The sequence below is a fragment of the Ochotona princeps genome, chromosome 1, assembly GCF_030435755.1.
Source record: "Ochotona princeps isolate mOchPri1 chromosome 1, mOchPri1.hap1, whole genome shotgun sequence".
Taxonomy (NCBI): domain Eukaryota; kingdom Metazoa; phylum Chordata; class Mammalia; order Lagomorpha; family Ochotonidae; genus Ochotona; species Ochotona princeps.
The window spans coordinates 26,632,519-26,658,586 of NC_080832.1; the positions used below are offsets into that span (position 1 = coordinate 26,632,519).

A 26,068-nucleotide genomic window follows, 5' to 3' on the forward strand; every position below is an offset into this window, starting at 1 on the left:
CCCAGTGAGGTTATTGAGGAACCAGCAAATAGAAAAAAGCTTGCTGGGCCTGGCGACATGGCTCAATGGCTGGATCCTCACCTTGAAATCACCAGGTTCCCACATGAGCACCAGTTCATATCCCAGCTGCTCCACTTCCCATCCAGCTCCCTGCTTGTGGTCTGGCAAAGCAGTAGAAGATAGGTCAAAGCCTTGGGACCCTGCATCTGCATAGGAGACCCTGAAGAAGCTCTAGGCTCCTGGCTTTGGATCAGCTCAGCTCCAGCCATTGTGACCACTTGGGGAATGAACTGGCAGATGGAAAATTTTTCTGTCTCTCCTTCTCTCCACAAATCTAATCTGCATTTCTAATAAAAATAAATATTTTGATAACAAATTTGTTTTATTTTTGATGATGTTTACATAGTTAAGAGAGATGTATGCCCATGCAGACCACCAGCTAGGGTGGGGAGGGCTGACAAATGGGGAAACAGTGGAAGAGACAACTGCCTCCAATCTCGTCTTTTCTTTCTGTATCTGGGGGAAGTGGGAAGAGAAGGGGAGAGAACCACTTCCAGCAGCCCAAATGTATTATTAATACTAGGGAAGCCCACCTGATGTCATCCCAGGATCCCCGATGTGGAGCATGCCCCATGGGTACTGCCTAAGTGGTTTTGATAGTCCTGAGATGCTGTTGATGCCATTGCTAAAAGATTGTGGAAATCTTTTCAAGATCTGTTAGGCGATATAGTCTACCTGAGAGTCAACATTAGCCCAGATACTTGCTGTCAAGGCTTGGCCAGGAGAGCTGTCCAGTTTTTTCTGTCCTACATGGTACTAGAAATTCTCTGCAGGTCTCAATGAACTGGCTGTCATGTTCCCCGTGTGCATCTGGCAAGCCATCCACTGCATAGGCTTCAAACACCATGAAGACCCAATTCTGACATATGCACTTCAGGGTCAGACCAGATACTGTGATTTTCCTGTGGTTGGAGTTCTGAGTCCAGTGGGTTCAGTTGGGGAGTCCCCAAAGAAACCTCACTAGAGGTAAATCCAGATCTGACTTTTGTATATGCCAATCAGTGAGAGGTCCAACTCAGTCTATCACTCACACATCAGCCTACACACACATCCTGGTGATTGCAGTTGTCTGGTCAGTTCTATTCCCAGCCTCATCTCATACACAAACCAATGGATGTTGTGGTCCAGGCCATCCCTGCTCATCACACCCTCTGCTATCATGCACACCAGTGGGGACTGCAGCCAAGTAAGAGCAACCCCTAGTAACCCCCACCAGGCCTGCTACCAGCCCCAGTTCCGGCTCATGCCTGTGTGCAGCAGACTGGTCCAGTCCTCTTGCCTTCCATTTGGCTCTAGTGCACATCAATGGGTACTGGAGCCTAGCTCAGCCTGACCAACCCTACTATCTAGCCCACACTCATGCCAGTACGTGCCACTGCCTATCCAGCCAGGCCTGCCTCCAGCCTGGGGTGGGAAACCTGGTGTGGTAACCTAGCAGCTAAAGTCCTTGCCTTGCATGTGCCAGGATCCCATATGGGTGCCAGTTCTAATCCTAGTGGTCCCACTTCCCATCCAGCTCCCTACTTGTCGCCTAGGAAAACAGTCGAGAACAGCCCAAGGTCTTAGGACACTGCACCCATGTGAGAGACAGAGAGGATGCTCCGGGCTCCTGGCTTCGGATAGGCTCAGCTCCTGCCGTTGTGGCCATGTGGGGAGTGAATCAATGGACAGAAGATCTTCTCTGCCTCTCCTCCTCTCTGTATATCTAGTTTTCTAGTAAAAAATAAAATAAATTTTGGAAAACAAGAACATGCTGTTTCCCAGTATATTTTTGCTATATTATTACCTATATTATTGCTATACGTATGTCTTAGGGAGAGATGGGTGGTGCTCAAATTATCATTCATGATGAAACTTGGGAAAAAAGAGTTTAATGCACTTGGCAGGGAGACACAGAGAGGGAGCTCCCATACACAGATGGATCTCTCAAATGCCTGCCAGGGCAAGGGCTGCTCAGAGCTAAACTGGCAGCTCAGAACTCAATCCTGTTCTCTTGTGTGGGAGATAAGAACCCAACTGTTTGACCCAGCACTGCTATCTCACAGGATCTACATTAGCAAGAAGCTGGAATCGGAGGGCAGAGTTAGGAATTAAACTCTGGGCTCTCTGATACCTGGCATCCCAACCAGTGTCCCCACTGCTAGCGCCCCACATCACCCTGTGGTGAAGCTGTAGAAGATGCTCAGCTGCTCAGTAAACCGTGGAATGGGGGGATTGCCTGTTTCAGACTCCTCCTTCAGATAAAGATCATTTCTCTGATGCTGAATTGCAGACTGTAAACACATCTCTGAAGGAGAACACAGGTTACTGGGCCTTTTGCTTCTGAGGGTCAGCTGAAGGAATGGACATTGACTCCCAGAGGGCTGGCTCTGCTCGCTCACTCATCTCTGCATCAAGCATAGTACTGGTGCCCAGAAGATGCCCAGGGAGCGTTTGCTTGAGAACATAATCAGAGGAGTGATCAGCCTAGTGTTCTTTGACATCATTCTGTCCCTTGATGAATCCTTTAACATGAAGGAGTCTGCGTTATGGTGCTGGTGGTTAAAGTGGCCCCATGTGACATCAGCATCCCATATCAGAGTGCCAGTTTGAATCAGCTCCCAACTAGTGAGTGCACCTGAGAAAGCAGCAGAAGATGGCCCAAGTGCTGGAACCCCTGATACCCTGGAAAAGATCCGGATGGAGTTCTGGGTTCCTGGCTTCAGGCCAGACAAGCCCCAACTAATGAAGGCCAATTATAAAATGGACCAGGGATAGAGGATTTTCTTTCCTCCCCTTCCTTTCCCTCCTCTCCCTACTTTTTCTCTGTCACACTACCTTTCAGATGAATAAACCTTCTTTAAAAATAAGTCAAAGAGTAATGTGACATTTATAATATCCCTCAGACTCTGATGCCACAACTCACTTTGTCACCACTGGATATAAATGTTTGGTCAAGTCTGTGCCACAGTCTCTTGCTATTATCAGTTAAGGACACCAAGCACTACTCATTTAAAAGGCTTGCCACAACAATACATGTAAAGAAACCAGGACATCATAATTGTTACATCATATGAGTATTATTACCCCTAAAAAGATGTTGTAATGATCAAAGGGAGTTTTTTTTAAACGGCCTCTTGTAGATCAAGCTTTCAAAAAAAATTTTTTTAATTTATTTTATTTAATTGAAAGGCAGAGTTGGGGAGAGAGAGATCTTGCATCCACTGATTCACTCCCTGAGCGGCTACCATGGCCAGGAGTGGGCCAAGCCAAAGCCACGAGCTTCTTCTGGGTCTCCCACATGAGTTCAGGGTCCAAGGACTTGAACCTTCCTCTGCTGTTTTCTTAGGTGTGTAACAGGAAAGTGAGTTAGCAGTGGAGTAGCCAGGACTCAGACAGGTACTCATATGGGATGTCAGTATTATACCACAACACCAACCCCAGAAAAACTTTTTATTTTTCTGTTTGAAAAAAAAAATGGTGAGACAGAGGATCATACACACACACACACACACACGAAATAAAGAGAGCATTCCTGAGTATGAGTACCTGTCCACAGCTGACTCTCCAAATGCCCAACAACCTAGGAGGAGCAGCATCTCTCCCGCACAGCTGGCAGGGATTCGAGGATTTCAGCAGCATCTCCCGCACAGCTGGCAGGGATTCGAGGACTTGAACCATCACCTGTTGCTTCCAGGATGTGCACTAGCAGGAAGCTGGCCCTGGAAGCAGAGCTGAGACTCAAACCGAGGCACTCTGACATGGAATGTAGGTGTCCTAGGCAGGTCTCTCCCACTGCACCCGAAGCTTGCTCCTAGAGAAAGCTTTCAACATCTTTTGTCTTATGTCATGAAAAATTAAATATATGCAATTGGCCTGCAGGTAACCAATTCCTGTTTCAACAATTGTCAGCTATGGCCACTTACCGGCTTCCTGAACTGCTGGTGTTTTTTAAAGCACATCCCAGGCATTATACCACTTCATCTGTACTTCTCCAATATGTACTAAAACCATAAAAATCAAAACAAAAATCCCAAATTACACCTAAAAATGATAACTGCTTACTTAGATAAATTCTTGGTTGGCTGGAGCCAAATTTGCCTGGGGATTAGTCAGGTGGTGAGCCGACCGACCCATTGGAGGCAGCCACTGTCAGGGTGCAGGTGAACTCAGGGTTGGGGGAAGGAGGATCGGAGAGGGTAGAAGAGAATGAGGCTGAGGTCAGCGGTACATGACTGGATCATGACAGAGTCCTTCATCAACTGGAATTTCCTTTTTCCGAGCCACATGGCAGTTCATTAGAGATAGTTAGGCACAAATTCCTCTGCTTCCAAATTAGTGGTAAAATAAAATTCTGTCTTACGCTTGCATCTGCCTCAAGGCATTTTTAGAGGTGCTGGCTTTTACCTGGGTTATGCTATTACACAATTTAAGAGCTCACTGCATGGTGTCAGGACCAGTGAGGTTTCTGAAATTTAAAATAACACAAAACGGACATCTTTATAGTGTTCAGCCTTTAAATAATGGATACTCTTCTCGTTTCTCCCCAATTTCACATGATTTGTTCTAAAACACTAGTAACCCAGCAGATATCTCAATTTTACTTTCTGAAATTTCTAATTAATTATTTTCTGAAATTTCCTAAACAATTATAAATCGTCTTTAAAAAAGATTTGTTTTATTTTTGTTGGAAAGGCAGATATACAGAGAAGAGGAGAGACAGAGAGGAAGATCTTCCATCCGCTGATTCACTCCCCAAGTGACTACAATGGCTGGAGCTGCACCAATCTGAAACCAGGAGCCAAGAACTTCTTCCAGGTCTCCCACATGGGTGCAGGGTCCCAAGGCTTTGAGCCGGCCTTGACTGCTTTCCCAGGTCACAAGCAGGGTGCTGGATGGGAAGCGGAGTATTAGAACTGACGCTCATATGAGATCCCGGTGTGTTCAAGGTGAGGACTTTAGCTGTAGGCCACCGCTCCAGGCCCTAAATCACTTTTTTAAAGAAAGAGTTTACCACCATGGTACTGCAATGGTTTAAACTGCCCACCAGCAACACCAGCACCAGTTTATATCCTGGCTATTCAACTTCCAATCCAATTCTCTGCTAATGGCGTGGAAAGCTAGTGGAGGATGAGTTAAGTACTTGGGCCCCTGCCTCCTACATGGGAGACCCTTAAGGAGCCTGGCTCCAGCCTGGCCCAAGGCCGGCCATTATAGCCATCTGAGGAGTGAGCAGTTGTGAGATTTCTCTCTGTTCCTCTCTGTAACTCTTTCAAATAAATGAATAAATATTTTTTAAATATGAAAAAGATGGACAGGTTATAACAGTGCCATGGCACTTTATCTCTTTGTCCTCTTAGAAGTAAGTTCCAGAAAGGCAGAAGAAATGTCTATCTGTCTTGCTGCTAAGTCTTTGCCACTGAGAACAACATCTGGTTTATGATAAGGGTGACAAATGTTAGTTAAATGATGTTGGATGGATGGACAGATGGATAGGCGAAATCAGCAGCCACTGCTCTTTCTCACTAAAGGGATTTTCTCACCAAGAACCTAGAAGAGGCTATACAAGAAAAAAAATGGGGTCAGAAAGCACTTCTTATTCTGACCTAAATGTCTCTTTTAACATATATATATATATATATATATATACACACACATATATATATTTCTAATGCTTTAAAGTATGATTTGCCTGTTCCTAAAACTGTAAGTTTACAAAAATAGCAAAAGAAAAAAAAGACATAATAAAACCCAGGCCAAGAAGAGATGGCCTGATTCAATTGAGAAAAGATCTCCCACAGCCTACAATGATTCTCTCTCACATTCCTCCTTGTAAACCATTGTTTCACTTGACAGGCTCAAAATTCAATTGCTGGAGAGAGGCAGTGGGAATGAAGAAGGAAGAAGCATCAGGTGGAGCCCAAGGCACCATGGAGAGGGGAGTTCTGTGCAGAGTCAGGGGATACCAGAGGATATGAGACACTGCTGGGGGTGTTCATTGATGAGCTACCAAAAATGCTGGAAAGGAAGGCGAAACAAGAAGCTCCACATGCTTTGAACTGCTGCCAGGTGTTCTCAAAACTGGAGCTGCCAAGCATGACACTCCAAATCACCCTGTCTTAATCACCTGCAGCCTCTCCGCCTACTGGGCCAAATTACCCTAAAGTTTCCTGAGTTGTTTCATCCACTCACCTGCTTGCAAGTTGCACAGTCATTTTGCTTTCCCACAGCTAACACAGCCCAAGCGATAACAAGCTTCCAAATAGCAGTGACTGCAGCAAACACTTTTGGGAGTGGTTCTTATACTTTTGTAATACTCCTAAAATACGGATCTTCAAAATTTCTGTAAACTATGAAAAAAAACTATACTTGAGTTCCTTTTTCTTTCTTTCTCTTTTTATGTTTGTTTTTGTTTTTGGAAAGGCACAGTAACAGAGAGATAGGGAGAGACAGAGGCAGAAACAAATCTATCCTCTGGTTCACTCCTTAAAGTGTGTAATATACAGGTCTGTGCCAGGCTGAAGTCAGGAGCCTGAAATTCCACCTGAGTCTCCCACGTGGGTGGCAGAGACTCAGGTGCTTGGACCACCTTCTGCTGCCTTCCCAGGCACATTAATAAGGTGCTGGATCAGAAGCAGAGCATCTGGGATAGAATCAACTTCCCAATTTCCAAAAACAATGTGCCAGCATCACAGTCAGTGGCCTAACTCATGGTGCCACAATAACCACAAACTAAAAAATTAGTTTGTTGTCATCGTTTTATTTAAAAACATTTTTTTGCACCTGAATTAATATCTTTAATTCTGTTTTCCATGAAGTTCCTTCTTTGAATGAAGTAACAAATTTGCTTCAAGGAACCACTTAACCAAAGGCGAAGAACCCAGGAGAGGGCTGTGGATTTTTCAGTTTCCTCTTCTGAACCATCTTCACTTTGAAGAAAATCTTGGCTTCCAGACTAGACAGTCACACTTGGAACCATGATGCCTAAGCAGTGCTCCCTGGGTGTCCTCATCCACTTGTTCCTGACTGGTGTAGCAGGTAAGTGCTTAATGACTTTTTAATGACACTCAATATTGTCATTTGTGTCAGGCCAAGGGACTGTTCTAAGTGAATCTGGTGCTTTTCTGGGATTGGTAAAATCTTCAAGTTTCTTTGGTCTGTAAAGAATCAGAGCAGGCATGGGGTCAGTTTCTACCTGCAGCCTGCATAGCTCTGCATCCCCTTAATGGGAGCCTCCTAGGAAGGAGATACTCCTATGAGTACGAGAATCTTCATGTGAGCTGGGCAGATGTGCACCCACTACTCTCTGTAGCACTGTGTTTGCCTTTAAGGCACACTTTAACATCATGTTTACTGGTACTTAAATACAAACCAGGCTGTCAGAGTCTGCATTTCAATTATGCCACTTACTGTCTAGGAAATCTGGGCAATTGTCTTTACACTCTCATGCCTCCACTTACTAGTCTATAGGCTGGGGATTATGGGTCATTGTGAAGAGGAGTTAATAGAAGTCCAGGGCTTAGAGCAATGCCTCACACAATTGAGGGACCAAAATGAACATAAAAGAATTTGTTCCTGATATCCTGGGAGAACTTTTCAATCATGTAGAGCTTGTTTTAGCAACAACACACTTCTAAGCAGGCTGTCACAGTCCCAAGTTAAAGATGGATGCCTCTCAGGCTAAGAGCCCCCTGCGACTTCCCAGGACTCTAGATGCCCAGCAAATGTCAGACTTCCAACCTGCAGCAACATGTGGATTCAGATAGACCATGCCTTTGGTCCTGTGTGTCCACAAAGATGCACCGAGCAGAATATGACAGGAATTCTCAACTCTGACTCTGCATCTTACCATGCCTGTAATCTTGAGCAAGATATACAACTTCTATAATTCCCAGTTGCCTCTTCTGTCAAATGCAGTAGTAAACATAGCTACCTTATTTGACGGTTTGGGATTTATATCAGTTGTAAAGCTTTGAGCACACTGTCTGTCATATTACTATTCATATTTGATCAATATTCAATGAACATCAACTAAAGGAGGTTAACAGGGGGAGGAGAAAGGAAATTCTCAATCTCCACCTTGTTCTGTATCTCCCATTAGTTCCTCTCTTCAGGGGCTGCAATTGGTCACACATGATAGTTAAGAACTACGTTCTGCAATCTGACAGCCTAGATTCAAAGTCATGTCCATCATTTTCTCCAACATCTCTCCAAGGCTTAGACTTTTAGTCTCTCAGAAGGAAACCACAATGCCTCTTTCTCATAGGAGAGCTGAATAAATTCAATAAGATAATGCAGAGGAAACCCCCAGTACCTGCTGCAGAGTGAGTTGCCATTACTCTAGGTGGAGGTAGCAATGTTATTACACAAAAGAGAGAAGGAGTCCATAGACAGAAGAGATAAAGGGTATTTGCTCCGGGAATTGTGCCTTATCGTATCCTGAGCTTCCAGAAATTTAATGTGTTATCTGTGATTGATTGGATAGTGCTGTTGGTGAATAAAATTCACCTAAACAATAGAACTTTCTCATTTGATGGACAGGACACATAACCCTTGGATGCCCTGAAAGAAGTCCAAAAATGTAAAAAATAAGAACAAACCAAATCCAGATAGCAATATTTATACTGTTTTGGAGGTAAGAATGGTAATAACAACCTGTGGAAATGGGACCCAATCATTAGAAAATAACGAATCTTGACATTTCAGAGCTAAGATCAAGGGCATGGGAGTATTTTCTTCCATGTTGACAAGGATGATAATTGAGTAAAGACTTAAAAGAAGGGGAGAAAGGAGCTATGTGAAAACTCAGGGAAGCCTACTCCACACAAAGGGAAGGTCAACGCAGAGCTCCTAGGAAGGCATTCTTCCTGGCATGGAGGAGCAAGAAAGCAGACCAACCCTGGAGCCAAAGTAAGGACAGGGCATGACAGATAATGATGAGGTTATGGGAGAAAACAGAATTTGCTTCCTAGTTTCTACCTCTGCCCAATTTCTCATCCTTTGTCAGAAACCTTGGACTCAAGAAGAAAATGTTGCCTTAGGTCTCTTACCTCCATGAGATTCATGAATCCCTGAGAGTCAATTCTTATGTGCTACATGATTCAAGGAAGAAAGCGCAAGCCAGGCATGCCAGGTTCGGTTCTTCCCTCTCCTGGCACATAGCGTGGCACATGTTGTTCTGAAACTTTACCATGCACTAAAGTCATTGCATGCAACATTCAAAATGTTGAATTGGAGACTCCACCACCACTACCTGTGCTGAGAACAACTGCTACAATGAAAACTCGTATTGATAACAATGGTGCCCACAGTAATGTTCCATGTCTTCCCTTCTCTTCTTATTTTAGAATCTCAGCCAGTCCACAAACCTCAGAAACCTCAGAATGTCCAATTTCAGTCCCAAAATTTCCACAACATTCTACACTGGCAGCCTGGGAGCGCTTGTCCTGACAACAGCAGTGTCTACTTTGTGCAGTACAAAATGTACGTAAGCTGAGCATGTTTCCACAGCAGACAAAGCTATGGAGTAACATGTTCTAATGTGCAAGAGGACAAGGATATGAGCATTTTTCTATTTCAGAGGTGCTGAAAACAAGCAAAGGCAGGAATAGAAGTGACTTGTCTCGCCTGAAAACTTCCCAGGGATTCCAAATGCAAGCCTGTTTGCAATCAGTGGGGCTGGTAGCCACTTCCTGCCTAAGGGCTAACCACTGAACTCTCACACACCCAACTTAGGCTCTACAATAGTACCTAGCATACAGTGGGCCCTCCACACAGCAGCTTGCACTTACCCATGGTCTAAACATGTTCAGTAGATATTTCCAAAAATAAGCGATTCCTAAATTTGAAATTACTCAGAACACTGAGTAGCATGATGAAGTCCCACATGGTTCTGTTCCTACCTGCCCAAAATGTAAATCATCCCTCTGTTCTGAATAGTTTACACTATGTGAGTTGTTACTTGTCCCTCACTGAGCAACCGTATTGTTATCAACTGCACTGCTGCAATACAGCAGCACTTGTGTGCAAGTAACTCTTCCACAGTATCCCAACACTGAGTCACCACAGCTACATCTAATTTCATCACATCTTATATACATATTCCCATTGCACATGCAATGTCACAGGTACAAAGAACAGTGAGCAAAATATGATTTTGAGAGAGTGAGAAAACACATTGACAAGACATTTATCATAATCTATTGTTATGATTGTGCTATTATGTTATCAGTTATTGCCTAACTTACAAACTCTCTTAGGTATGTATACTTAGGAAAAAGTGCAGGATTAAATGCTAACCCAGGTTTCATGCATCTACAGAAGATCTTGGAATATATTCCACATAGGTAAGAGGGCACCACCCAATTTTGCTGAATAAATGCTGGAAACAACTTGTTTGGCCTAGAACCATACCCAGCTAAGAAAGAACTATTGATAATGTAGCACAGTGCAGTGGCAAATATAGAAGTGAGTGTGCACAGTACACTTTTCATTGAAGTTATTGTTCGGAGTAGGTTTGCTATTTGAAAATTCTTCTCAGGATTGAATGAAGCCTTGGACAAGTTTGGACGCAAACAAACATGCCACGGTTCTCTCCTCTCTTGTGATCTGCAGGCTACTTACTGCTGCTGGGCACTTGCCAAAACAGATAGGATCGATGACTTTTCTGGATTAATGCCTGGAAATAGGCACTCCTGATTTAAAATGATAATATTTTTCCATACTCAGAGGGTTTTTTTAGATACATATGCAACATGAGATACTTTTTGTGTCTTTTATTTAGATTTTCAAAACATCGGATAAAGATGTGTGTTAAACTAGAAATTTTAAAAATGCATTTATGTCTTCAATTATATTCTAAACTATTTGTTTCCATATTCTACTCAGTTTTTAAAGATTTATTTTTTTTTATTGGAAGGGCCAATTTCCAGAGAAAAGGAGAGAAAGAGAGAAAGATCTTGCAACCACTGGTTCGCTCCCCAAGTGGGCCACCACGGCCAGAGCTCAGCTGATCCGAAGCCAGGAGCCAGGCGCTTCTTCCAGGTCTCCCATGTGGGTGCAGGGTCCCAAGGCTTTGGGCCATCCTCTCCAGCTTTCCCAACCCATAAGCAGGGAGCTGGATGGAAAGTGGAGCAGCCTAAGCATGAACCAGTACTGATATGGGATCCAGCATATGCAAGCGAAGGATTTAGCCACTGAGTCATTGTACCAGGCCCAATTACATTTTTTTCTATATTATTTGTTTTCATATTCTATTCAGTTTTTGATACAAAGGAACTGCAGTAATCACATAGGTTACATAACACAGATATCATCAGCCTTCCCATTATATGGCTAGAAAGTGAGATTTCAAGTTTTTCCACATAAAGATTTGGGGAAATCTTCCCATTTGGCTTCAAGTTCCTCCTGTGTCCAAACCATCGCCTGATTGCATGTACCATGATTGGCATACTAGTGAGGAAGTGAAGCCATTAATTTACCTTTGAGCTGTTACACCATCTCCTGACCACAGGCTGAGTCAACCTGTCTTGCCTCTTCAACTCACCATCCTTCCTGTCTCCCAAACTCTATTTACTTGCTTGCTGTTGACTCCTCACTACAACTTCCACTCAGTTTTCAATGACAGGACCAAACCTGTGTGTTGGGAAAGCAAAGCAGTAGCAACCTCTCAGCATCAGCCCTGTTACTCAACACCAAACCCATGAGGAGTAGGGAAAAACCACAAGGAGATGAACCCTCAAAAACACTAAGGACTTGGAAAGCAAGTACTAACCAATGGAAGTCACAGGCAGTAAAGTATAAAAATCCTTAAGTGAGGGATGCAGAAGATGTCAGGGTTGAGTGTTTTTTTTTAAGCAAGACAGTGCTTGGGTTAACAGAAAGGAGTGCATTTAAAGATAGTTAAGAGCAGCCTGGACTTGCCCAGTAGTACTGATATGAGATTTAGAAAGTAGGCTTCAACCTAACGAAGACAAAATGAAAAAGTTAGAAACCCAATAGGCTGGAGGAATTAAAGTCAGATCTTTGCCTTTTGCTTCCTACAGATATGGACAATATGGATGGAAAAACAAGGAGGATTGTTGGGGCATCCAAGAACTCTCTTGTGACCTGACCAATGAGACCTCGGACCTACAGGAGCTTTATTACGGGAGGGTGAGCACAGTCTGGCCCGGAAAGTTGTCAGATTGGAGCAATTCGCCACGCTTCATGCCCTTGTGGGAAAGTGAGTGCCACAGATTTATCTTGCCTTTGCTCTTCTTACCCATGACAGCCCCGCCCCAGTGTGGCTGGTCACCAGGCTCTGTGCTGGCTGAGGTCCACCCAGCATCTCATTTGCCTCCCACAACTGCTCTAAGGAGTTTGCTTCTATTATTATCCTCTGTTGGCCAGCACTACCTGGGTTAGGATTCAAATATGACTGCATCTTCTTGCAGGGCCTTCCCTCTACCAAGCATTTTCAGACAGCCGAAAAGAGGCTGCAATACCTAATCCCTTTTCAAACAGGAGAATGAATTTCCCCCAAGAAACCTATGCTAAAAAGAATGTTCTACTGAGGAAATTAAGGCTTCTAATAGCTTCCTCCAGAGGGAGACCAAAAGTGCTTTCTCTATGTCAATTTCTGAATGTTTATTCATATTCTAGCTTAGAATTGTAGAAAAATGTCATCTAAGATATAAATGATAAGATTGACTATGGCCAATAAGCCTTGTATAAAAAATAGAGAAAAATAAAGTATAAATGTAAGGATGTACCTAACAGACTAGGAAAGAAAGATATGCATTTATCGCAGTCTTCATCATTGCCGCTATCATGAAGCTGTGGTAAGTTATCTGACACTTCTTCCCACATTACTCAGCATTCACTCTCCTTTCGGCCAGTCCTTGAGTTCCTTATCCACAAGCAACTTGAGTCCTTTTGGCTTTCCCTGTGTTGTTTTGATATAATCTGATACCAATTTTGGTGACTGAATGCAGAAGTTGTAAGAAATACACCAGAGGACACAAAGCATCTTTCTAGCTGATCCTTGTTGTAGTTGCAACAATTTTATTTCCCCAGGATAGTCAGAAACCATCACTACAACTTCATTTTCCCCTCAATGGTTCAATGGAATAAAGAGCTCCAAATGGTCAGGAGGCATCTTCAATTTCCAATGTTTTGAAATGGCCTTTTTTTTTTTTTAATCAGAAGCACTTAAGTTCAAGCACTGAGAAAACAAAATATTCCTTGAGTTGTTCACTGGATATGATAGTGAGAATTTCTTACCCTCACTTTCAGTACTTGTGTCCTACACCAGTGAGCTCTGTCTGTCCAAGAAACAGCAACATGTATTGTTCATAGTCTTAAAACACATTTCTGTTCACATACCACCTCCATAATGTGTTGCCTGTCAAACTGAGTTTTCAATTATCCATTTTACTTTCAAATAAAGCCATAGGTTTCTCAGGGATGAGATATTTGAAAAGCCTGAACATTCCTATAAAAATGACACCTTGCTTAATTTCTACCGGATTACCTTACTTTATTTGCTATAAGTAATATGGCATGGGGTACCATGTTCATGAATAAGACATTCACTACCTTTATCTGGGTTTGTGTACTTGAAGGTCATCTTCTAATGAAAGCATTGAAACAATGATTGAAAATCTGAAACCTGATGAGTGTCTACTCCAGTGATTTTCCCCTCACTTTCCTATTGGAAAGGAACAACAACAAAAATCTAATTACAACTAAGTTGCTGATGAGAGCCCCTGGAGGATGACACTGTAGTAGTGGGGGTGAAGTGCTGACCTCTGTTACTGGGAAGCAGTAGCAGTCTAACCATGGTGTGGGTGAGAGCAATTTCATATTGTTGAGGCTCTATACAGATTCCAGCTCTTCCACATGATGATTTTGCTTATAAATCCACAGGATAAGTAAGGGCATGGAGAACATGAGCTTTTACACACCTTAAAATTCACCCATATCTGCACAATTCAGTGATTTCAGTATATTCACAGATATGTATGCATATCATCAGAGTCCATTTTAGAACATTTTTTGTCACCTCAAGGAGAAACCATTAGCCCTAAAACTACTGCTTTTCTATTACTTCAGTACCTCAGCTCCCTAGTCCTAAAAACCACTACTCTACTTTCTATCACTATAGAGTTCCCTCTTCTGGACATTTCACATGAACAGAATTATAAAATATATGACCCTTTAATTGTTTTCACTTAGTGCCATTTTTAAAATTCACTGTTACAGAGTAAATCAACACTTTGTTACCTTTTATGGTTAAATAATATTCCATTATACTAGCACAGCAAATTTTATTTATCCATTCCTTAGTTGATGGGTATTTTTGTCATTTCTGTTTTTGGATTATTATGAATAATTTCAATAAATGTTTCTGCACAAGTTTTGTGTAGGAATGTGTTTCTATTGGGTATACACCTACAGGTGGATTTTCTAGGTCTCATGATAACATTATATTTAATTTAAATAGTTAGGGGACACTCAGTAGTTTTCAAAGTGTCTATTGCATTTTACGTTCTTTCCAGCAGTGGATAAGAATTCTGATTTTTCCACTTTTTTGTAACATTTATTAATTATTTTTATTATTAAATAGTAGTTCTTATGGCTTTGATTTGCATTAGTCTATTAATCATATAGAGCACCATCTTATTTGTTTATTTGCCATTGGTATATCCTTAGATAATTCTTTACTCAGAGTCTATGCCTGTCTTTTAAAGTAATTTGAGGGGCTGACATGGTAGCTTAGCTGGCTAATCTTCCACCTTCAAGTGCTGGCATCCCATATAAGCTCTGCTTCGTATCTCTGCTGATCCACTTCCCATCCAGCTCCTTGCTGATATATCTGGGAAAGCAGTGGAGGATGACCCAAGTCACTGGGCTCCTGCATCCATGCGGGAAACCTGGAAGAAACTCCTGGCTTCAGATCAGGTCAGCCCAACTTGGGACATTGTAACCACTTGGAGAGTGGCAATACATGGTAGATCCTTCTCTTCCTGTCTCTCCTTCTCTCTGAAAATCTACCTTTCATATGTTTTTAAAAATTTTGAGAGGTGGACGAGCACAATGGCTCAATAATTAAATCCTCACTTTGCATGAGCCCAGACCCCATATGGGTTTTGTCCCCACTGCTTCACTTCCCTTCCAGCTCCCTGCTTGTGGACTGGAGAAAGCAGGAGAGGGTGGCCCACAGTCCTGGGATGTTATACCCACGTGGGAGGCCCAGAAGAATTTCCTTGATCCTGGCTTCAGATCAGCTTAACCCTGGGCATTTCAGCTACTTGGGGAGTAAACCAACAGACAAAATATCTTTCTCTGTCTCTACTTCTCTCTGTAAATCTGCCTTTTTGATAAAAATAAATAGAGCTTTTAAAAAGTAATGTTAAAAATGTCAGAGGTGGAGAGAAAGTAGACAGAGGAAAATAAAAATAGATATAGATAGATTAGAGAGAGAGAGAGAGAGAGAGAGAGAGAGAGAGAGAGGCATTGAAGCAGGGAATGGGGGAAGTAAATGAGAGAGAAAGAGAGACAGAGAAAAGGGAAGGAGAGGGAGAGATGGTTTTCATCCGAACCACTACCCAGATACCTTCAATGGTTGGATTGCACTGCTCCAAACCAATAGAGGTCATTGACCTGGGTATCAATTCAATAGAGGTCATTGACCTGGGTATCAGAAAAAGAAATAAAACACTTTATCATCACCGTTGGAAGTTTAAACCAGGAACACCTCGGGGCTCTCACAAATAATATGCAAACATCTAACCTATGTCTTAATCATTAGATCAAATACCTGCCATGTGCCTTTTTTTAAAGTGGGATTATTTATCTTTTTATTTTGAGGTGTGAGAATTCCTCATGCATTATGGATATTGGTCCCTAATCTACCTGATAATTTTCAATTATTTTCTCCTTTTAGTGAGAAGTCTTTTCATTTTTTGGATGAGGCTATTTAAAGCACAAAAGTTTTTAACTTTGATGAAGCTCAGTTCATGTATGTTGTTGTTTGTGTTTTTGGTGACATGTCCAAGATTTACGCTGTACTTCCTTGTACAGGCTTATATTATTTCTTCTAAGTGTTTTGTAGTTTTAGCTCTTATGTTTCAATCTTCAATCCATTTTAAGTTCAGGTTGTAAGGTTGAAGTAAGAGTTCCATGCCTTCGCGTCTCTCTTACCCTCCACCCCTGCCATGTGTGGTTATCCAGTTTTTCTGGCATCAAGACTAATAATATGTTGCCACTGAGTGTGGAAATTGTGTTGAAAATCAGTTTGCCTTAGAAGTGCAGTTAACCTCGAGACTCCATTCTATACTATAGTTATCTATCTTTTGTGCCAATATTTATCATTGGGCCAGTAGAACAGTCTCTTGATGCCATTTTATATTTTTTTGATAGTAAGATTTGAAACTGGGAGCTGTGATACCTCCTACTTTATTGCTTTTTCAAGTTTGTTTTGGATCTTCTCAGTCCCTTGCAACTCCATATTCATTTAGGTTTTTTTTTTTTTTTAAGATTTATTTACTTACTTGAAAGGCAAAATAATAAGAGAGAGAGGAAGAGAGGAAAGAAAGACGAGAGAGAGAGAGAGAGAGAGAAACTGGCTTTTATCTATTGGTTTACTCTCCAAATACCTATAACATTCAAGGGTGAGTCAAAAAAGGTTGGCAACGGGGCGCTCCATTCAGATCTCCCATGCAGATAGCAGGAACTCACGTACTTAGACCAACGTTGGCAGACTCCCCAGGTGCATTATGCATTAGCAGGGTATCTAGGACCCAAATTGGCACTCCAAATTAACCTACCATGCCACAATGCCCACTCTCACCTAGATTTTTTTTTTAAAAAGATACCATTTTCAGTGGGTATATTCGGATAGACACAGAAATAGTCACATTCTGTATCTTAAAACTAGGGGTTCATCCATATACCTCTTCTAACTGATGCACTCCCAATTAGATCCAATTAAATTGGCTCATATACACAATGCTAAATGTAATGGGATTCAGAAAACTCCCTTTTTGTCTCTGGCTTTCCAATTAGCAGAAGGTTGTATGACTGAGCTGGTATTCACATATGAAGAGGATTTCCAGAGTGGTTTGTTACATGAAGGCTTGAAATGGGATCAAGTTAAAACTTATTCATCAAACAAAGCCTCCTCTTGCCCATTAGGTTAGTTGGATAAGGATAGCCAAAAACAGTGGCTAAGATGATTTGTTCTGTTTGCATTGGAATAGTGAGAGCAGAATTTGAACTACAGTTAAGATGTCATCTGCAGTAACATTGCCACAAGGTAGAGTACCTGGTCTCAATTCCAGCTTTGTTCCAATGCATATCCTGCGAGGCAGCAGCATGGCTTAACTGGTTTGGTTCTGCCTCCCTTGTGAGACATCTGGATTGAATTATGGAATCCTGACTTCAGTCTGACTCAGCTCCAGCTGTGGCAAAGTATGACGAGTGAATCGAGAGATGAGAGTATTCTCCCCGCCCCCAATCTGGGTTTTAAAATACATGAATAAATAATTGTAAAAACAAGTTAAGACAGTTAAGAATTAGGTTAGAGTGGTTTGCTTTTTCTGTATGGCTAACTTCACTTAAAGCCTTGGACCATGTTGATAATCGTTTTTATACCAGGACCTCGTAATAAAGAAAAATAGAAACGCTGCCTATTTAACAGTCAACATTAGGAACCCTAGCCTTCATCTGTCTCCTTCCCCTCTAGCTTTACAGTCTCCTACAACCTCTCCTGAGGTTTTCTGAAAATCCTGTTTAGAAAAACACAATTAGGACAGCATGTTCCCAGAGTCTGTGACTCAAGCTAATAAGCCAACATTGCGTGTTGGCTGCCGTGGGTCCTTTTTCTAAGCAGTAAGATGTTATTTTTGGTTAAGAAGTTATGATTCCTGGTACACTGGGACACAAATCAAGGTTTAAAAACAAAGCAAAGCAGGACCCAATCACTTAAAATGCTTGATAAAGTTTCTAACATTACTGAATTCAGAACTTTTTGAATTAAAAATACATTTGTAGAGTTTTGGATAGGTCTCCTTTTCTTTTCTTTTTCCCTTCTTTTCTTTCCTTTTATTTTCCCTTATTTTCCTGCCTTTTCTTTTGTGTTCTCATCTTCCCTTGTCTTTTCTTATTTTTAATTGTTAATTTGAAAAAGAGACAAATAGCGAGCTCCTATCTGTTGGTCCACTCTTCAACTTGATTCAACAAACCAGGGCTGAGCCAGGCCAAACAGGAAGCTGTAAACTCAGTCCAGGTCTCCCATGCAGGTGGCAGAACCTGATCATTTGAGACATTCCCTGCTACTTTCCTGGGTTTTTGTTATCAAGAACCTGGAGTCAAGAGCTAGAGCTGGCAATCAACTCCAAATAATCCAACATAGAAATGAACAGTCTTAACAGCATGCTAACTATAAGGCTAAATGTCCACAGCCAATTTTGTAATGGGATGCACTGCAGTCAGATTACAGAAACATTTTGCCCCTTTTTCATTTATCAAGTGCTAATAAGGCATTAACCATGTTTCAGACATCGTGCTAGATTTCAGAAGAAATACAGCCATCACAACAGATGTAAAAATGCCTGTTTCTGTTGAATGAGAAAGGCAAATATTAACAAAATTCACAAACAGGGATAAAACAATATCTTTCTATGAGGAACACAGAGGAAATGCACAAGGCTTTGAGAACCTAGGCAAGGACAGAACCAATCAGGGAGGTCAAGAAAAGCATCCCTAGGGAAGTGATTCTGGAGCTGACCAAACCAAGGGTAGAATAGAGCGTTCCACATAAAGGGGAGACAAGGCTCAAGGCTGCCTGGGCAAGAGGAAGCCGAACAAGCACCAGAGAGTGGGTGTAGTGAGAACAGGCAGGAGGCAGCGTGAAGTGAAGTCGGCCCAGAAAGACAGGCCAAGCACAAGAATACTCTGTGCAAGTAGTATAACTACCTCCAGTCATTTTCATCACAGGCCCTTATGCCCAGACTTATGTATTGAAAAGATCACTGTGGCTGTATTTCCTGGAACAAAACTAAACAGAGGACAGATTAGCTATGGGTCAAACAACAAAAATATTCAATATGGTACAGATCAGATTAGACAGAAATGAAAGTAAACTGCTGAGCTAGAAGACAGGTCTGATAAGAGAAGTTCACACACATGGAAAATGAAAAAATAAATTTTAATAAGTAATGAGTTGAAATTCAAAAACAAAACTATGAATCTATACAGGTACATAGATCTCTAATAATATGCATTTTCCATGAACCTTTTAAAGACCCTCTCATATTCATACATTTTTAAAAATATGTTTGAAATTTAGTTATTTATTTAGAAAGAAAAATTACAGAGGGACAGTGAGAGAGAGATTTTTCCATCTGTTGGTTCATTCCTTAAATGCCCCCAGTTAAGCAGGATTGTACCAGGCCAAAGGCAAGAGACAAAAGCCTCATCCAGGTCCTCTACATGGGAGGCAAGTATATAGGCCAGCTTCTGCTGCTTTCTCAGGCAAATTCATAGGGAGCTGGATTAGCAACAGAGCAGCCAGGACTCAAACCAGCACCCCTATAGGATGTGGATGCCTCCAAGCTGTAGCTAATTATTTTTAATTAATTACATTTCATTTTGTGACACTGTTTAATAGGCTCTGGGATTCCCCTAACCCCTCCCCGCCCCCCTCCCCCCATGGTGGGTTCCTCCACCTTGTTGCAGTATTACAGTTCAAATTCAGTCAAGATTCTTTCATTGCAAGCATATACCAAGCATAGAGTACAGCATCTTATTGTCCAGATAAATTCAACGGCTTCTTGGGGAGATCATCTCTGGTCTGAAAGCAGAGCTGGCAGAATATCGTCCCGACCAATTAAAAACCCCAACATAACATCAACAACAATTTAAAACATTATGGAGTTAATTGACATGGTATTAAGTAACCAATATGTTAGAAAATGCAAGTTCTTAACCACATCCTGTGACTACTGCATTGGCATTTCAATTTCAACCAGCTTCTATACACCTTAAAATGGCTATAGGATACTATTCAGCTGTCTTGTGTCTATTTTCATTTTAGTATTTAGCAGTTCATAGTGTTGAAGCATAATTTTACTGAACTTAGCAGATTTTAGGATAGTCTATGTGGCTTATTTTTTAATTCTGCTTTTTCTACAAACATTTTGAAGGATTCTTCTAGGTGTGTGGGAGGAACAGACAGAGAGAAAATAGCTAATTTTGAAGAATTATAAGACATGAATCTACAAACAAAAATTACAGTGAATATAAGAAAGCAATGGTGAAATCCATACTTAGCAATATGGGAATAATTAGAACAACTCATAGGGCAAGTGTACAGTCTAGTGTCTGCGAAAACTAGATATTATGTTGGAGCACCTGGGCTTGATTCCTGGCACCAGCTCTTGAGTAGTTTCCTGCCAATGCAGATGCTTGGCGGTGGTGATGATGACTCAAGTGGTGGAGACTTTAGTCGTGTTCTCAGTTCCTGACTCTAATAAAAACCTAAATTTTGGCCATTTGAGGCTTTGGAAAGAAAATCAGCAGACCAACATGCTATTTCTGTCCCTCCCTCTAATTTTCTCTCTGTATGTGTGGTATATTTATTTGTGTCCTTCCATCCCTTAAATTAAAAACCCCTTAAAAAACAATTTAAGCGACTGTGTAGTCCTCTTTCCAGGTTAGTAATGGTTGATGGTTTTGAAACAAAACTCCTCAGCCACAAACTCTGCTCTGAATCTTCCAGTTGTTAATACTACATGACATAAATCTACTAAATTAATGCTGTAGTGTCAAGTCTTCTAATGAGTTTCAAACTGCTGTGAAATTTCATGTCTTGAAGAACATAGTATTGGTCTTTTTCTAAGATTTTCCCCTGGCAAATAACTTCATATACTGCAATTTCCAGAATAATCACAGAGACTGTCAGTATTTTAAAGCTAAATCAGGCAGCATCTGTCTTCGGCAAACAGAACAGATCCTAAAGGAACGTCCCAGAAACTTGTGCCACAGGAATTGCCAGTGTCTCTTCATTATGAGCTTTGCCAGATCTCTGATTTAGTCAGGGTCCATCATTAGGCATAGTGTGTCTGTGCACGATAATACATCCTTAAACAATCTGTCAAAATTTTGTATTCTTTCTCCAGCAAAAATTGATCCTCCAGTGGTGAATATAACCCGAATTAATGGATCTTTGTTGGTGATTCTCCAAGCTCCAAATTTCCCTTTGAAAGACCAAAGTGGTACATCAGTGGAAAATCACTATCAACTAATATATCGCATTTTTATAATTAATAATTTGCTTAAAAAGGTAAGTTCAGATAGCTAAAAGGTATTTTTCTTCTATTTCTTTACATTTTGGCCGTAGTATATGTCCTCTCACTTCTCCTTATCTTTTAAAATTGTTTTCTCACTTTCACCATGATAAGTAGTTGCTGGCATCATCAGAATATGTATGTGTTTGTGAGTGTGTGCATGTGGGTGCATGATCATGAAGGTACACATGTGTATATACACTGATGTACATGTGTCTCTGTTAGTAGATGTATGTGTGTAGACTTGTCCATGTCTATAGGTGAAGATGTATTTATGTTTATATAGTTATACAAGTGTGTATGTATAGATGTATAAGTGCGTTTGTGTATACATTTGCATGCATATGGATGTGTGTATGCATATATAGAGGTGTGCATGCATGTTGTGTGTGAATGTGCCCCTTCAGTCACTCAGCTTGTCTGCATTTGGTCTTCTTTGCATACCTAAAATTTGCAGTAGCTATTTAATTCAGTTGAACTGACATAATACCACTTGATAGACTTTACATACTTTATACTAAAGAAGCTTTTGAGTCACAGTCGTGAATATTTAAACCGGTGTGTCCAGGATACCCTAATCTACTGTCACTTCCTTGGCTGGGGGTCTGTGGTTAATGGTTCCTTTTTCCATGTCCTTCCAAGACAGGGTGCTTTTGGTGACAAGGAACAGAAACCCCACTCAAACACACTTAGAGGCAAAAAAAAAAAAAAAAAAAAAGCTGGGAAAGGGAGACATCTACCAGGAGAAAACCCACAATCTCAGGGGCAGCCGGAAGTGACAGTGCCACCAACTGTGCAGTGACCAGAAAAGGGGAACTAGACAGAACTAAGGGATCCTGCTCCGTGCCTCTTGGGACACACATTGCACATCGACACTTATTTCGGCAAATCTGCTCCTTTTGTCTGACTGTATAGTTTCGATTCTTGTCAAAGAGCTTGGTTCAGTCGACACCCTTCAGGGAGTAGTCAGGTGGTACGTGGGCACCTGCATTGGCCCAGGATCCTGGGGACAGAGGATGGCCCCTCTGCTACTAAGACAGCATAACTTTACAAATTTCAATACTGATAGAGAATTGGTGACTTTATTGAAAACATTCATCTTCTGATTTTGTTTTGCTCTCTAGGAACAAAAGGTTTATGAAGGAGCTCAAAGAGTAATTGAAATCACAACTCTCACACCACGCTCTAGCTTCTGTGTAGTGGCTGAAACCTATCAGCCCATATTAGATAGACAAAGTCACAGAAGCAAAAAGAGATGTGTGGGCATCCTGTGAAGCGGCCTGCAGTGCCCTGCCACATGAGAATCCAAAGGTCTCCTCTGGGAACAGCACCACTTGTGCTCGAAGATCTTAGGTTGCTTTCATGTTTTCTTACAGCATTTTCTGTTTTGCTTGAGGGACTTTTTTGCTTATCCATTCTTTTTTTTTAATTTTTAGTTTGTAAAATATATTTGAGAACCAGTACCCCCCACACCCTGACCTGAAAATTAGAAGCTAAAGGATTAGCTGTGTCAGGAAGAAGCCAGCACATTAGCATTGTTGGCTAGTCCTCTGCCTATGGCACCAGCATCCCATTGTGAGTGCTGGGTTGAATCCTGGTAGCTCCACTTCTGATCCAGCTCCCTGCTTATAGCCTTGGAAAACAGTGGAGAATGGCCCATGTCCATGGGCTCCTGCTCCTGAGTGGGAGACGCAGAAATAGCTTCTAGATTCCAGCTTTGGATCAGCCCAGCTCTGGCCACTGAGACCATCTGGGGAATGAACCATAGGATGGAAGATCCCTCTCTTTCTCTCTCTCTCTCTCTCTCTCTCTCTCTCTCTCTCTCTCTCTCTCTCTGTAGCTCTTAATTTTTAAGTAAAATAGATAAAACTTACAATAATAAAAAAAAGAATAGGCAGCATTCTTGGATATATAAACCTTCATTTGTGAACCTAACATTCCTAAAAACAATCTCCATTCGTCTGAGACAACAAAATAGAAATTGCAGAATCAAGCAACAGTAGCATTTAATAAGATACTAAAATGTATTTTTAAAAAACAGCATTTAAGTAACGGGATTCTGAAGCAAGTATTTTTCTTGCTTTTCTATTTTAAATATAACTTTATATCTATAATAAAATATTTCTATTTAATCCACCAAAACTGTTTTAGATTCTGTTTCATGCAAATAAAAGTATCTGAGGACCCAGCAAGATGGCTCAGTGGCTAAATCCTCACCTTGCAAAGCGTAGGGTTTCCATGTGGGGGCCAGTTCATGTTCTGGCTGCTCTGATTCCCATTCAGCTCCCTGCTTGTGGTCTGGGAAAGCAGTCGAGGACAGCCCAAAGCCTTGGGACCCTGCACCCATATGGGCAACCTGGGGAAGTCTCCTGGCTCCTGGCTTTGTGTCAGCTCAGCTCTGGCTGTTGTGGCCACTTAGGGAGTGAACCAGCAGACAGAAGATCATTCTCTCTGTCTCTCTTTCTCACTGTAAATCTGCCTTTCCAACAGGACTGAATGAATCTCTAAAAATAAAAAAAAATACTATTTGAAAAAAAAAACTTTCTTAGGCTCTCTGGATTAATACTGGATTAATATTATTATCAACAGTCACATCTAAATTTTGAAGGAAACCTATCCAGTGTAATTTTCCTTTATTTAACTGTTTTTGTCTTTGATCCTACCTTGGGAGAATTCAGCTCTTTTCTTAAAATTGAGTGCAATCTTTTCAGCAGCAGAGAGTATGGTCACTTTGGGAGATGATTAGCCTCACCGAGATTCCCTGAATGCCTTCTGTCTTGTGAGTAAAGACTTGGTGGCCCACCGCTCAGTGTCATAAACAGAAAGCTGCCTTCTTCCTGTGTTTAAGGTTGTCTTCTGTATTTAAGATTGTTATCCGTGCTTAAAGTTGTCTTTCTCAGAAAAACATAAATATAGGAGAATATTTGTGTATGTGTAATCTTTCGTGTAAATCACTTCAAATGTGAGAATATAGTTATACATCTGATTATATTTACTTGCATTAATAAATGGATTCAAAATTGTCGAGAAATGTGTGAGGGAGGAAAATAAGAGGCAGAGCAAGGATTAGGGAATCACTTTCACTGCTCCTCCGTGTGGTCAGAAAACCTTGGTGTGACTGTAGATTTAAAGATAGAAAGCAATGGCTTTTAGCTCTGTCTTTGATTATACTTTTCAGTTTTTATTTTTGCTTATTCCTTTTTTGTTTTTAGGATAGGAGAGTAAATTAATAGCAGTGAGATCGGGGAGGAGAGGGATTATATGTGTCCAATAATACTTACATGTATAAAATTCTGTAAGAAGTTTGATTCTTTAGTTGTCTCCTAAGAATCATTATATAGTACCTAGTTTTACTCTGCTTGTTTCTCTTGCATTTATGTTTCAACAATCATATAGGCATGCTCACATAATAAAATTTCTGTGAAAAATGAGAGTTGTCACGTTCTTGGTTGTGCAATAAAATATAATCATAACATTTCAATAAATCCTTTAAGGTTTCTGCTTCACATTCTGAGGCCCATGGTATTTGGACTTTGAAAAGGAAGCTACAGGCCTAAGTCTATCAGATGAAATCAGCATCTAAGACACCCGCAATTCCAGTCCAAAAGAGACAGACAGCATTCAGTAGGACATCGGGGCTCCTTGAGTGTGTCCTACACTCAACTGCAGTTCCTCTCTGAAAACTGCCTTGGCCTGAAATGTTGGGGACATGGCTGCCTTCTCCCTTCCTATCGCATTGTATATCCAAACCATCAATAGATTCTATTGGTTTTACCACTAAACACAACTGCTTTATCCTAAGATTTCTCATCTGGGGCTCCTTGCAGTCACTTCACTGATCTCCATGTTTGCTGCCTCCTTCTTTCCAATGTAGCGTATGTGCTGCCGAAGCGAGCATTGCTGCCTCCTTCTAATGTAGATTTAATATTGTAGTCAGGGTGGACTCCATCTGCTGGCTCACTTCTCAGATGGCTACAATAGCCAGGACTGTGTCAGGTCAAAGCTAGGAGCCTAGAGTTTCTTTTAAGTCTCCCACTTGGTTACTAGGGTTCAAACGCTTATGGCTTCTTCTGCTACTTTTCCAGGCACATTGCAGAGAGCTGGGTCACAAGGGGAGTAGTCAGATCTTTAACAAGCATCCTTAGACAGCAGCTTGACTCATTAAGCCAATATCAACATTTTTAACTTTGGCCATTCTGGTGGGTGTTAATCATCTCCCATTATGGGATATGTGTGTGTGTCTTTAAGGGGGCATGTATTTAAAATTCAATTCATGATTGAGGAAGTCAAAAAAAGGTAAAATTTCAAACAATTACAAGGGAAATGGAAATACTTTCAGTCATTTTAAGAAAGAAAACTAATTTAGCTACACATTTGATTAATGTCCTACAGGTCAATGAAACCAGAAACTATAATAATCCTTTCTACTGGCAATCATTTACATATATTACAGAAGAACCATTTTCATTACTTTAGACAGAGTAATGTATATTTCATGTCAGTTTTCTTTTATCTGGCTATTAACAGACTGAATGTTTGTGGGCCCAAAACTCCTAGGTTGAAATCACAAATCCTAATGTGGTCGAGTTAGGAGGGAGGGCTTTAGGGAGACACCAGGCCACGAGGATCAGGCTTGGGTCACTAGGACTCATGCTTTTCTAGGAGGAGATGCCAGAGAGATGATTTTCTCTTGATCA

General features: G+C 41.2%; 1 protein-coding gene across 1 annotated transcript; it reads left to right on the forward strand.

The window, feature by feature from the left end:
• Window positions 1-6,817: 6,817 nt before the first annotated feature.
• IL22RA2 (interleukin 22 receptor subunit alpha 2) lies at window positions 6,818-22,645 on the forward strand. The gene is made up of 5 exons (XM_004587337.2): window positions 6,818-7,077; window positions 9,387-9,522; window positions 12,084-12,262; window positions 21,204-21,367; window positions 22,496-22,645. Exons 1-5 carry the CDS (start codon window positions 7,017-7,019, stop codon window positions 22,643-22,645), a joined length of 690 nt encoding a protein of 229 aa, XP_004587394.2. The 5' UTR covers window positions 6,818-7,016.
• The last annotated feature ends 3,423 nt before the right edge of the window (window positions 22,646-26,068 follow it).